We start from the raw sequence: 11,944 nt of genomic DNA, 5'->3' as shown, positions 1-11,944 counted from the left end.
GTTTTTTACAAATCTGTGGCAGGAACGTTCACTTAAAATGCACCAACCCAAAGTTTATGAGCTGGGAGGGCATCTGACACACAGGGATACAGGAGAATGGGAGGGCATCTGACACACAGGGATACAGGAGAATGGGAGGGCATCTGACACACAGGGATACAGGAGAATGGGAGGGCATCTGACACACCTTGTTACAGGAGCAGGGCACAGGCCCCTCCCTCTGCTGTTATAAGGAAATCAGACTGAACAAGGAAACACTCGCTCAGACCCTCAACTGTCTGTGAACAGGTGAGTGCAGCAAGACACTTTACTACTACTACTACTATACTACTACTACTACTACTACTGCTACTACTATACTACTATACTACTACTGCTACTACTATACTACTACTGCTACTCCTACTACTACTACTACTACTACTACTACTACTACTGCTACTACTAATACTACTACTACTACTACTACTACTACTACTGCTACTACTATACTACTATACTACTACTGCTACTACTAATACTACTACTGCTACTACTACTGCTACTACTAATTTTACTACTACTACTACTTTGACTTTCCGAGGCTTTTCTCTTTTCAGATGTGATTCATAAGATAATGTTTGTGTATTAGATTAAATTATTCTTGAGTTATTGTTGAGAACATTATAAAACAGTCACATTTATCTCAGTGTGAACACTGCACTTATTTAAACACAGTAGGTACAAGTTACGCAGTATAAAGACTTATTACGTAAAACTAAACCGGTCAAACTTGTGATACTTCATACCTCAAATGTTCTTCTCTCAAAAGTTTATGCTTCTGGGCGTGTTTAAAATGTCAACTAGGAACAGAATCAACTCTAAAAACATAATTCACAAATCTGATCTCACTGTTTGTACAGATAAAGATCCTCTATTCAAGGTCCTGGTCTGATGATCTCCTGTGTTTGTAACATTTGATCCAGTGCAGTTCTCCAATACTGCAATTTTTAAAAAATCTCAATGTTTGTCACAAAGTTCATGGAGCTAACTAGAGGCACTGCTCTGTCTGAAGCTCTGTTACTCAAGTTAGACTGACAGTGTCTGTGTCCCTCAGTCGACCAGGTCTGATCCAGAGCAAAAGACGAAGTTTAAATCTGCCACTGGACAAATCTTTGTAGGAGTGAAGACGTTTGTCATCTCATTTAAGACACTTCTTCAGTTGTGGTCAGATTCCTGCTGGACACTGCCTTATATCAGTCTGAAGGGGGTGCTAACGACACTGACACTGGAAACAGCTTTTGTCTCCAGTTTCAGCCTTAACGGCCGTCCTGTTGTTCTCTCTTCTCGTGTTGGTTCATTTTCGAATATAGTGGCTGTTTAGTTTCTCCTGTGTGATACCATGGTTTCATTTGATGTGACCTCTCTTTTCACCTGTATTCCCACATCAGTAGCGGTGGAGGCAGCAAACAAGAGGCTAAAGAGAGAATAAAACGGACACCGGACCAAATCTGGAATCTGCTGGGAATTTGTCTTCATATCTCATATTTCCAGTTTAGAAGAAACTTCTACAGGCAAATCCACGGCTGTGCCATGGGCTCACCTGTCTCTCCTATCATGGCTAACCTTTACATGGAACTATTTGAACAGGAGGCTTTGGCCTCATTTCCAGGTACACCACCCACACATTGGTATAGATATGTGGATAACAACTGAAACAAAATTAAAATTCAGGATCTGGAACCTTTTACTGCACATATTAATGCTGTGGAACCAAACATTAATTACACACGGGATGAAGCCAAGGAGAACAAACTGTCCTTAGATTGTGTAGTAACAATAGGAGAGGACTGGCGACTCCAGGTAGAAGTCTTTAGGAAGCCCACCCAACACTGTTTTATTCACACCATCCACTGCAGCACAAACTCAGAGTCGTCCTCTACATCACAGAGCTCAAGCCACAAACACAGAGGGAAAAGTGAAGGAGGAACAACACATGGAGAAAGACCTCTCTGTTTGTGGAGATCCAAAATGAGCCTTCAATAGATCTAAGAGAGACAAAAAACAGGACAACAGGGAATCTGAACCTAGAAGGAAAGTGTAACTATTCCTTACACAGCGGGTGTGTCTGGAAAATGTTTCAGACAGTTTGAGATTCTGGTTTATTTCAAACCCACAAACACTTTAAGACAGAAAGTGGTTCACCCAAAGGACAAAACCCAGAGACATAAACAAAGTAATGTGTCTACTCCATTCAGTGAAGAGTGAGCATCACACTGGAGAAACTAAACAGACACTTCATAAGAGAATGAACCAACATCGAGAGAGAGCAGCTCAGGACCAGAGTCTGCAGTTCATCTACATCTCAAAGACACTAACCTCCTGTGAAGAGAGTGAGGTTCAGATCTGAGCCAGAGGGGGAAAAAAATGGTTTGAGAGGAGAGTTAAAGTTTTTTTTTAGGCAAGAGAATCCTTCCCTAAACAGGAATGGAGCCTGAGTCACCTGTCCTCCATCTATAACTCCATTATCAGACCCAAAACAATGTTTATTTGTATAGCACAATCCAGACACAAAGTCAAAGTGCTTTACACAATAAGAAAATCACACAAATTAAATCATAAATAATCCCAAATAATCATCAAAAATGTAACAAGAGTGCAGAATAAAAACCTTTCAGTTATATGCACAGCTAAACAGAACTGTTTTGAGCCTGTGAGTGAACAAATTGTTTGTATCTATCTATCTATCTATCTATCTATCTATCTATCTATCTATCTATCTATCTAATCTATCTAATCTATCTAATCTATCTAATCTATCTATCTATCTATCTATCTATCTATCTATCTATCTATCTTATCTATCTATCTTATCTATCTATCTTATCTATCTATCTATCTATCTATCTATCTATCTATCTATCTCACCTCACACCTCCACCCTTTTTGTTTACTCATGTTTCAGATTCAAATTTGAAGTTGGGTGGAGTTGATTCCACTAGAACTGCATTACCTGTGTTTTTGTCAAGCCATGTTTCGGTTAAAAATATCAAGTCAAGATTAAAAGAAGAAATAAAATCATTAATTAAAAATGACAGCAAGTTTCAGATTAGTTTCAGTAGGACTGGATGTTATCGTCTTACAGGGAATGTAAACTAAATGTCTCTGATTGGACAGTCTAACTGTCCTTCTGTTAATCAGTCTTCGTGATGTAACTGTAGATATAGCTCCATCACAGGCCTCAGCATGATATTATCTTTATCATGACTGTATGTCCCGAGACAGCAGAGGCCCTGTGTGTCCTAGCTCTTGGTGATAACAGCTCTGGGGGAGGGCAGGGAAGGGGGGGAGTTTGGGTGAAGGACCAGGTGAGGGCCGAGGAGGCGGATCAGGGGGGAGTTTGGGTGAAAGACGAGGGGGGACAGGTGGGTACGGGGAAGAGTTCTGCATAGTTGATGCCAGAACTCTCGATCACACTGCATTAGGTGTGAGGGGAGCCATCTTAATTCCTGATCTGTTGAGACTTTCTAGATGGTTGGGAAGGACCATGGGTGATGGTGGGGAGGAAAAGGAGAGTGAGGAGTCCCTGGAGGGAGTGGATGTCACAGACAGGTTCAAGGCCTGTGACGAGGGCCCTGAGGGAAGTGACACTGGAGATGAATCCTTCACTTGTGAAGGTGGTGGTGGTGGTGCTGAATCCCTTGCTGAGGGAGATGGTTGTGCTGCTGGTGGTGACTCCTTCGCTGGGGGAGGTGGTGGTTGTAGTTGTGGTGCTGCTGGTGGTGCTGACACATTGGCTCGGTCTCTGGTTGGCGCAGCAGGAATGCTTCTCTCATTCCTCTTTTCTCTCAGTGGCCCAGGACCCTGTCTGGGCCGGTGCCTCAGAGCGTGGAGGAGGTTATCCGTCAACACTCTTACTCCACCTCTGCTCAGGTAGGGGCCATTTCTCTTGAACAGGTCCTCTCGTTTCCAGAATAGATCAAAGTTCTCAATGTAGTGCAGTCCTCTGGCTGCACATTCAGTGAACAGCCATGTGTTCAGCTGAAGCAGCCGGGTAAATTTGTTCATCTTCCTTCTGTCTATGCTGGAAAGAGGTCCACTGATGAAAGTTTTAACCTCCACTTTATCAAGCTCCTCAAATCAGTGAATACTTTTTCAAGATTTCAGTCTGTTCCAATCCGGTGTCACCTGCACCCACTTGCACAATCAGCAGTTAAACTCCTCGGTGTATTGACAAAGCTTTTGGCAAGAGTTTTGTAATCTCAGAAACAGTGGAACTGGGATAAGAGCAGGTTTGGATTCCTCTGTGGCTCACAAATCTCTGATAGCACCGTCTCCTAGCAACAGCGTATCTCTGACCTTGACATTTGGCAAAGATCGCCTGTCGGCCGCCGCTCTTTTGCCAACGTCATTGTTCTTATTTTGTGACAAAAATCCATTTTTTCTGTTTGCATATTAACATCAACATCAGCCTGTGTCAATGGTAAAAATGTGCTTGTAAGTTGTATTTTGGGTGATGTAACTATATTAGCATTGCCTCTTACCACTTGTCGCGTTTGCTTGGCATTCTTGTCTTTACAAAGTTTTGGAAAAGACACTGTATCACTCAGGTTTAAGTTGAAAGTAGCAGTTTTTTAAACCCTCTTCTCTGAAAGCAACTGTAGGCTGCTTACCACTGGAAGTCACCGGGAGCGTCTGGTGAAGTCCTTTTTTCAGATTCTAAAACAAATATGCATACTTGTAGCTCATTAATTTTTTCTTGATATTTCCGACAGCGTTTGCAGAAATAATTCCTTTTGTTTCTTCTTCCAGACATGTCGCTGGCTCGTCAGAAATTTTGTTTAAAATGTAAAAATGGTTTAAAAGTCTTGGTTTACTTCAAAGAATATCATAACTAAACAAATCTTCCAGCACTGAAAGAGGTAAAATGATTAAAAAGCAAAGTAAAGAAGGAAGCAGCAGGAGCAAGCAAGATTTGCGTCTGCACTCTTCAGAAGCAGGAAGCTGTAGATAGCAGGGTCATTAAGGGCTGAATAGACTTATTTCAGCTGAAACTAGAGACAATAAATGTGTACAGTCCCAGTGACATTAGCCCCTCCCTTTAGATGGATTCAAGGCAGTGGCCACCAGTAATCTGACCAGAACTGAAGAAGCGGCTTGGATGAGCAGAGAAACATCTTCACTTACAACAATTTGTCCAGTGGACAGATTTCAAATTTTTTCTTTTTCTATAAATGAGAGAAATAAATAAATAAATACATAACAATAAAAATACATGAAAACATTGTGTTCAAATGGACTTTTCTGATTCCAGCTCCTACAACATGGACCCACCTGGACCTGGCCCCGGGTCTAAACCCAGACCTGCTCCCAGCTCTGTGTCTCTGAAAAGTGACCGCTCCAGAACCCCTCCTCCTGAGTTTAGAGAGGATCCTCCTGAAGACCAGAGGTAAGACCTGCTTAATCCAGAGATCTGAACATGTTCTCAGGACAGCGCCACCTGCTGCTCGTCCTTCATCAGTGCAAACAGTGATCCTGTGTTTGAATGGAGCTACTCTCAGTGTGAGACAGATGAGTTCAGGTGGGACAGGATCACAGGGTCTTCTACAGATTGTACAGAGGTCTCAGAGAATCAGCTGTTCTGAACCTGCCCTGAATCCACCATCAGAGTGAAACAACTGTCCTACAGGAGATGATGAATTTGACTTTTTTCAAGTGCATTTAACCAAAGATCAGCCTTTCTAACATTTTACCAGCAGCACCCATAGTCTTTAGACCTGAGGCTCAAGTCTTTGTCCATCAAACCTGATGATGTAAATTGTCCCAAAGGCAGCTGGTCCCTGCTCAGAGGGACTCTCCTGTTCACTGTCTCTGTGTGTGGACCTCCTGTACACCCTTGTATTCAGCCCCACTGTGGTGCAAATATAAGAAGGCCACACTGCAAAAGCTCAAAGGATCTTCTACTGATGCCCTCAGAATGCTGCTGGAAAAGCCCAGGGCCAGTAGTGCCAGTCTCCTGTTGTGTCTGGGGTGAACACTTTTCAGGCTCTCATGACAAACCTGATGTTTACATGTGTGTCCTGAGCGTGTGAACTCTGTGGTGGTGATGCTGGTCCCAGGTTTAGTGCTGTGCAGAACCACTGCTCTTTATGGAAACACTGAGCTGTCTTTATAACCCAGTTTGACTCTTGTCTCCTGTTCTTTTATGGACCATGAGTGTGGAACAAATAAATGATGCATTTATTGTTTTTTACAGGGAGCCAGGCCTAAAGGAGCAGCTGGCCGCCATATTCAGGGTGAGTACCCCACGAGCGCAGCGTGTGTGGGGTTCTCGGGGTGCTCCTCAGGTACTCTCCTTGACTAAAACTCTTCTCTTATTGTTCTGTTCCAGCGTCTGGAGGAGCAGGTCCTGAGGTTTGTCCAACAGCAGCTCCAGAGGCTCCACAGCCTCCTGGCCTCAGATTACCCAGAATGCACCGAGAGTGAGGAGGAGAGCAGAGAGGTTCTGAACATCACCCTGGACTTCCTGAAGAGGATGGACCAGGAGCATCTGGCCCAGCGCCTGTTCAACAGTAAGAACCTCCAGATGCCCTCCCTGTGTGTCAGATGCCCTCCCTGTGTGTCAGATGCCCTTCCATATGAATTATTACATGTTTAACTTTATAACTCTTCTGTCTTTAAAGGGAGTAAAGTTGGATTCAGCGATAAACTGAAGTCTGATCTGCAGCAGAGGTTCAGCCATGTGTTTGAGGGCGTGGCTAAAGCAGGAGACTCCGCCCCCCTGACCCTGATCTACACAGAGCTCTACATCACAGAGGGCGGAGCTTCAGAGGTCAACGAGGAACATGAGGTCAGACACATGGAGACCACGTCCAGGAAACTGGCCGCTCCAGAGACCACCATCACATGTGAAGACATCTTTAAACCCCGCCCCCACTCACCAGAGCCAATCAGAGTGGTGCTGACGAAGGGCGTGGCCGGCGTGGGGAAAACGGTGCTGACTCAGAAGTTGAGTCTGGACTGGGCTGAAGGCCACGCCCACCAGGACCTCCAGCTGCTGTTCCCGTTCACTTTCAGAGAACTCAATGTGCTCAGAGACACACAGTTCAGCCTGGTGGGACTGCTGCACCACTTCTTCAGTCCATCCAAAGATCTGTGCAGCTTCCAACAGCTCCAGGTGCTCTTCATCTTTGACGGTCTGGACGAGTGCAGACCTCCTCTGGACTTCAGCAGAACCCGAGTCCTGACCGACCCCACAGAGTCGGCCTCAGTGCACGTGCTGCTGGTAAACCTCATCAGGGGGAGTCTGCTTCCCTCCGCTCGCCTCTGGATAACCACGCGCCCCGCCGCGGCCAATCAGATCCCTGCTGAGTGCGTCTCCATGGTGACAGAGGTGCGAGGGTTCACCGACCTGCAGAAGGAGCAGTACTTCATGAAGAGGTTCAGAGAACAGGCCACAGCCGTCATCTCCCACATCAAGAGCATCCGCAGCCTCCACATCATGAGTCACATCCCGATCTTCTGCTGGATCCTCTCCACAGTCCTACAGAAGCTTCTGGAACAAACAGAGGAACCAGAGCTGCCCCGGACTCTCACACAGATGTACGTTCACTTCCTGGTGGTGCAGGCCAAAGTTCAGAACATCAAGTACCACCAGAGATCAGGAGAGGATCTTCACTGGACTCCAGAGACCACGGAGATGGTGTGGTCTCTGGGAAAACTGGCCTTTGAGCAGCTGCAGAAAGGAAACCTGATCTTCTACGAGTGTGACCTGAGCGAATGTGGGCTGGACGTTGCAGCGGCCTCAGTGTACTCTGGAGTGCTCACACAGATCTTTAGAGAGGAGCCAGGCCTGTACCAGGACAAGGTCTACTGCTTCATCCATCTGAGTGTGCAGGAGTTTCTGGCTGCTCTTCACGTCCATCACACCTTCTTCAGCTCTGGAGAGAACCTGCTGGAGCCACCACACTCCTCTGAGAGTCCAGACCCTGAGGCCTTCTACCGCTCTGCTGTGGACCAGGCCTTACACAGTCCAAACGGACACCTGGACCTTTTCCTGCGCTTCCTCCTGGGGCTGTCTCTGCCGACCAATCAGAGGCTGCTGCAGGATCTGCTGACTCACACAGGAAGTGACCGGACCAATCAGGAGACAGTAAAGTACATCAAACAGAAGCTGAATGATGAGGGTCTGTCTGCAGAGAGAAAACTGAACCTGCTCCACTGCCTGAATGAGATGAACGACCTCAGTCTGGTGGAGGAGATACAGATGTACATGAGGGAAGGACATCTCTCTTATAAAAACATGTCTCTTGCTGATTGGTCGGCTCTGTCCTTCCTCTTACTGTCCTCAGACTCAGACCTGGAGGAGTTTGACCTGAGGAAATACCAGGCCTCAGAGAGAGCTCTCCTGGGTCTGCTGCCGGTGGTCAGAGCCTCCACCAAAGCCCTGTGAGTCCACACTGTATTTAAACTTTATTTTGGGGGGACAGTGGCTCAGTGGTCAGAGCAGTGGTCAGAGGATCGATTTCTGCTTGGGACAAGTTCTGTGGTTGTGTCCTTAGGCAAGACACAACCACACCCACCTTGTGTAGTGTGAAAGTGGTGTGTGAGTGATTGTTGTGGTCAGGCCGACGGTGCAGCTTCTGTCAGTCTGCCCCAGGGCAGCTGTGGCTACAATAGTAGTTTACCACCACCGAGTGTGGAGTGAATGAATGACTATAGTGTAGCACTTTGAGACGTCTGTAAAGCATCATTATTAAACTCTTGTGTGGTGGTTCTAGTCTCTAATGTCCCTCTCTGTCCTCAGTCTTTGTGGCTGTGGACTGTCCCCTCACAGCTGTGGTCCTCTGGCCTCAGTCCTCAGCTCCTCCAGTCTCACACACCTGGACCTCAGTCACAATGACCTCCAGGACTCAGGAGTGGAGCTGCTGTGTTCTGGACTGAAGAGCGCCCCCTGCAAACTGGAGACGCTCAGGTGAGACGCTCCTGTATCCACTATAGTATTTTTAGTTTGTTGGGTTATTGTTTTTGGCAAGCTGTTATATGCTAAACTCGGCACTAGCTTTGAATTTAGAGCATTTTAATGGTACACAGGACAGATAAAGTTTCGGCAAAACTCACCACAGGGTTGGGAGTAAGTAAGTGTGACAAATAAGGCTTAAAGCAGAGTAGTAACTGTCCAGTCCAAACGCCAGTTGCACAGACACAGTGAGAGTGGAGTGCGCGCGGCGGAGGAGCAGACAGGTACAGAGCTAAACCAGTGATTTATTGGTCGACCAATTGAGGGTGAGCAAATCAGAGATGAACACTGACCATGATGCACTCTGCCCCCTTGTGTCCACATGAGTGTAATGCTGTGTCTTTAGGTTGTCTGGATGTCTGATCTCACAGAGGGGCGGAGCTGCTCTGGCCTCAGCTCTGAGCTCCGCCCCCTCCCATCTGAGAGAGTTAGACCTGAGCTACAACCATCCAGGACCCTCAGCCGAGCTCCTGACCGCTCTACAGGACCAGCGCCCCCTGCTGTCTGTCAGGTGAGACCACCCCCTGCTCTGTTGGTGTTGGTCCTTGTCTCTGGTCTCTCTGGTCTCTCTGGTCTCTCTGGTCTCTCTGGTCTCTCTGGTCTCTCTGGTCCTGGTCCTGGTCCGGTCTAAACTGGACTTGTGTGTTTCAGGCTGGATCCTGCTGGAGAGCTCTGGATGGTTCCAGGTCTGATGAAGTGTGAGTCTTTTATTTCATTCACACAGTAAAGTGCTTATAACAGCTCATAGCATTATATTTATTATGTTTAACAACTCTCAAAGACACATCTTCGTCCTTCCTCTCCACACACAACTTGATCCACTTGGATTCCATTTTGATTATATTATGTTGGTAAAGTCGTGAGTTGCTAATAATGATGATCTTTCCTCACAAACAGTTGTTACTATGTCATCACGGCTCACGTAAATGCAGCTTGTGAACGAGTTCCTTTGTTTATTTTTGTGGAACCCGTTAGCTAAAAGCAGTGCAGTCAGCTCGTCTTCATGGGTCCAGTACAATTTAAATCTATTTCTCCCAAAGTCTTTCTTAAGAAACTAACTTTATTTAGAAAATAATCATTGAAAATATCTGTAATATCTTTGAGATTTGTTCTAAACCATTGTCTGACTCAAATGAAGGACATGGATTTCTGTTTCTCTCCATTATTTCATGTCAGATGCTCCAGAGCTTTTTTTCATCATGTTTTGTCAGTTTTGTCTCTATCGTCTTCACTTTTCTTGTGATAGTTTAACTTGTCTTCTAATAAGGCTGATTTTACAGCCACTTCTTGAGCTTCATCATATTCTTCAGTGTTAAGTCAGTGCACTTTGCTTCTGTTTCCTTTTTCCCTGGTGCATATTTGTCCACAATGCCCAAAAGTGAGCTCATAAAAGTGTCTAAAGAAACCTTGACTTTTATGTCTCTTAGACACATCATTCCAATCAACCACTTCTCTCACAATATTATCACGAGCACATGCTTTATAAAACCTTTTGTATTTCAAATGAGCCGACTCGTTCCAAAGAGCCGACTGGTTCCTGATCGTCTCTAGTTTTGGTGAAGTTTCTCTTTTCACTTGGACGTGAGCAGCAGATGTGACATGTAGAGGTTATTCCATAACTGTTGCCTAGCAACCATACTGTAAACAAGGGCCACAACTCATTTACACAATATAAATATGTTTAATATATTTCAGATACATCTAGTTTTACTTTTCCTCACAAACGTCTGCTGGTGAAAGAGTTAAATAGTTTTCATGACAGGTACGATCCCACTAAACGTACAAACAATTACAACAAAATAATAAGATGAAATGTTTTGTGTTTCAGACTCCTGTGAGTTCTCTCTGGACCCAAACACAGCTCACAGACGTCTCCTTCTGTCTGAGGACAATTGGACTGTGACAGGTGTGGAGCAGGAGCAGGAGTATCCAGATCATGATGACAGGTTCACAGACGACTACTACCCCCAGGTCCTGAGCTGCACTGGCCTGAGGGGGCGCTGTTACTGGGAGGTGGACTGGAGCGGGAGGGTTTATATAACAGTGAGTTACAGAGGGATCAGACGGAGCGGAGGAGAGAGTAGGTTTGGAAACAATGATCAGTCCTGGAGTCTGTGGATCAGTAATTATGGAGAGTACTATGTTTGTCACAACAGAAAGTTAACACGACTCCCCCGTCGCTCAGGGACAGTAGGCGTGTCCTCTGGCAGAGTGGGCGTGTCCTCTGGCAGAGTGGGCGTGTTCCTGGACTCTGAGGCTGGAGCTCTGTCCTTCTATGACGTCTCCTCTGATGGAGAACTGTTCCACATCTGGACCTTCTCCTCGTCCTTCTCTGAGCCTCTGTTCTTTGGGTTTGGACTGAGGGATGAAGGTTCCTGTGTGACTCTGGTGAAAAAGACGAGACGATGAACTAAACACAAGAGAAACTGTATTTGTCCCACGATGAGACAGAACAATGAGAACAACAGATATGCAAGAGAAATAAAACAAAATGGAGCTTAAATGTAACAGTTTAAATTTGACATTGAATCAAATAAAGACACAAAATACAGTAAATGAGCGACGGGAAAGAACATGTAGAGTTGTAGTTCTTTACTTTGGCTCCAGACTGTTTTGGACCAGTGGATAAAGGTGAGCTGGTTTATCTGTAATTTCTCACTTAAAGAGGAGGTATTTACTTCTACGGGGTATTAAAGAGGAGGTATTTACTTCTATGGGGTATTAAAGAGGAAGTATTTACTTCTATGGGGTATTAAAGAGGAGGTATTTACTTCTAAATTTCATCCGTAGTCCCATTGGCAGGTTAATATTAAAGAGGAGGTATTTAGTTCTGTGGGGTATTAAAGAGGAGGTATTTACTTCTGTGGGGTATTAAAGAGGAGGTATTTACTTCTGTGGGGTATTAAAGAGGAGGTATTTACTTCTGTGGGGTATTAAAGAGGAGGT

General features: G+C 45.3%; 1 protein-coding gene across 1 annotated transcript; it reads left to right on the top strand.

The window, feature by feature from the left end:
* Positions 1 to 245: 245 nt before the first annotated feature.
* LOC117375400 (NACHT, LRR and PYD domains-containing protein 3-like) lies at positions 246 to 11,554 on the top strand. Its single transcript, XM_055223237.1, has 9 exons — positions 246 to 288; positions 5,294 to 5,428; positions 6,236 to 6,275; positions 6,371 to 6,551; positions 6,663 to 8,427; positions 8,786 to 8,953; positions 9,345 to 9,509; positions 9,650 to 9,696; positions 10,827 to 11,554. The coding sequence occupies exons 2-9, from the start codon at positions 5,304 to 5,306 to the stop codon at positions 11,405 to 11,407; spliced, it is 3,072 nt and encodes a 1,023-aa protein (XP_055079212.1). The 5' UTR covers positions 246 to 288; positions 5,294 to 5,303; the 3' UTR covers positions 11,408 to 11,554.
* The last annotated feature ends 390 nt before the right edge of the window (positions 11,555 to 11,944 follow it).

This window comes from Periophthalmus magnuspinnatus, chromosome 1 (assembly GCF_009829125.3).
Source record: "Periophthalmus magnuspinnatus isolate fPerMag1 chromosome 1, fPerMag1.2.pri, whole genome shotgun sequence".
Classification (NCBI taxonomy): Eukaryota; Metazoa; Chordata; class Actinopteri; order Gobiiformes; family Gobiidae; genus Periophthalmus; species Periophthalmus magnuspinnatus.
The sequence above is the reverse complement of the archived record's forward strand: the minus strand, read 5'-3'. Positions and strand labels throughout refer to the sequence as shown.

Bases quoted from the DNA above. Each gene is read 5' to 3' on its own strand.
- LOC117375400 (XM_055223237.1), top strand. From the start codon at position 5,304: ATGGACCCACCTGGACCTGGCCCCGGGTCTAAACCCAGACCTGCTCCC. The intron at 6,552-6,662 runs GTAAGAACCTCC...CTGTCTTTAAAG, and splicing joins GGCCCAGCGCCTGTTCAACA to GGAGTAAAGTTGGATTCAGC. The intron at 9,697-10,826 runs GTGAGTCTTTTA...TTTGTGTTTCAG, and splicing joins GGTTCCAGGTCTGATGAAGT to ACTCCTGTGAGTTCTCTCTG.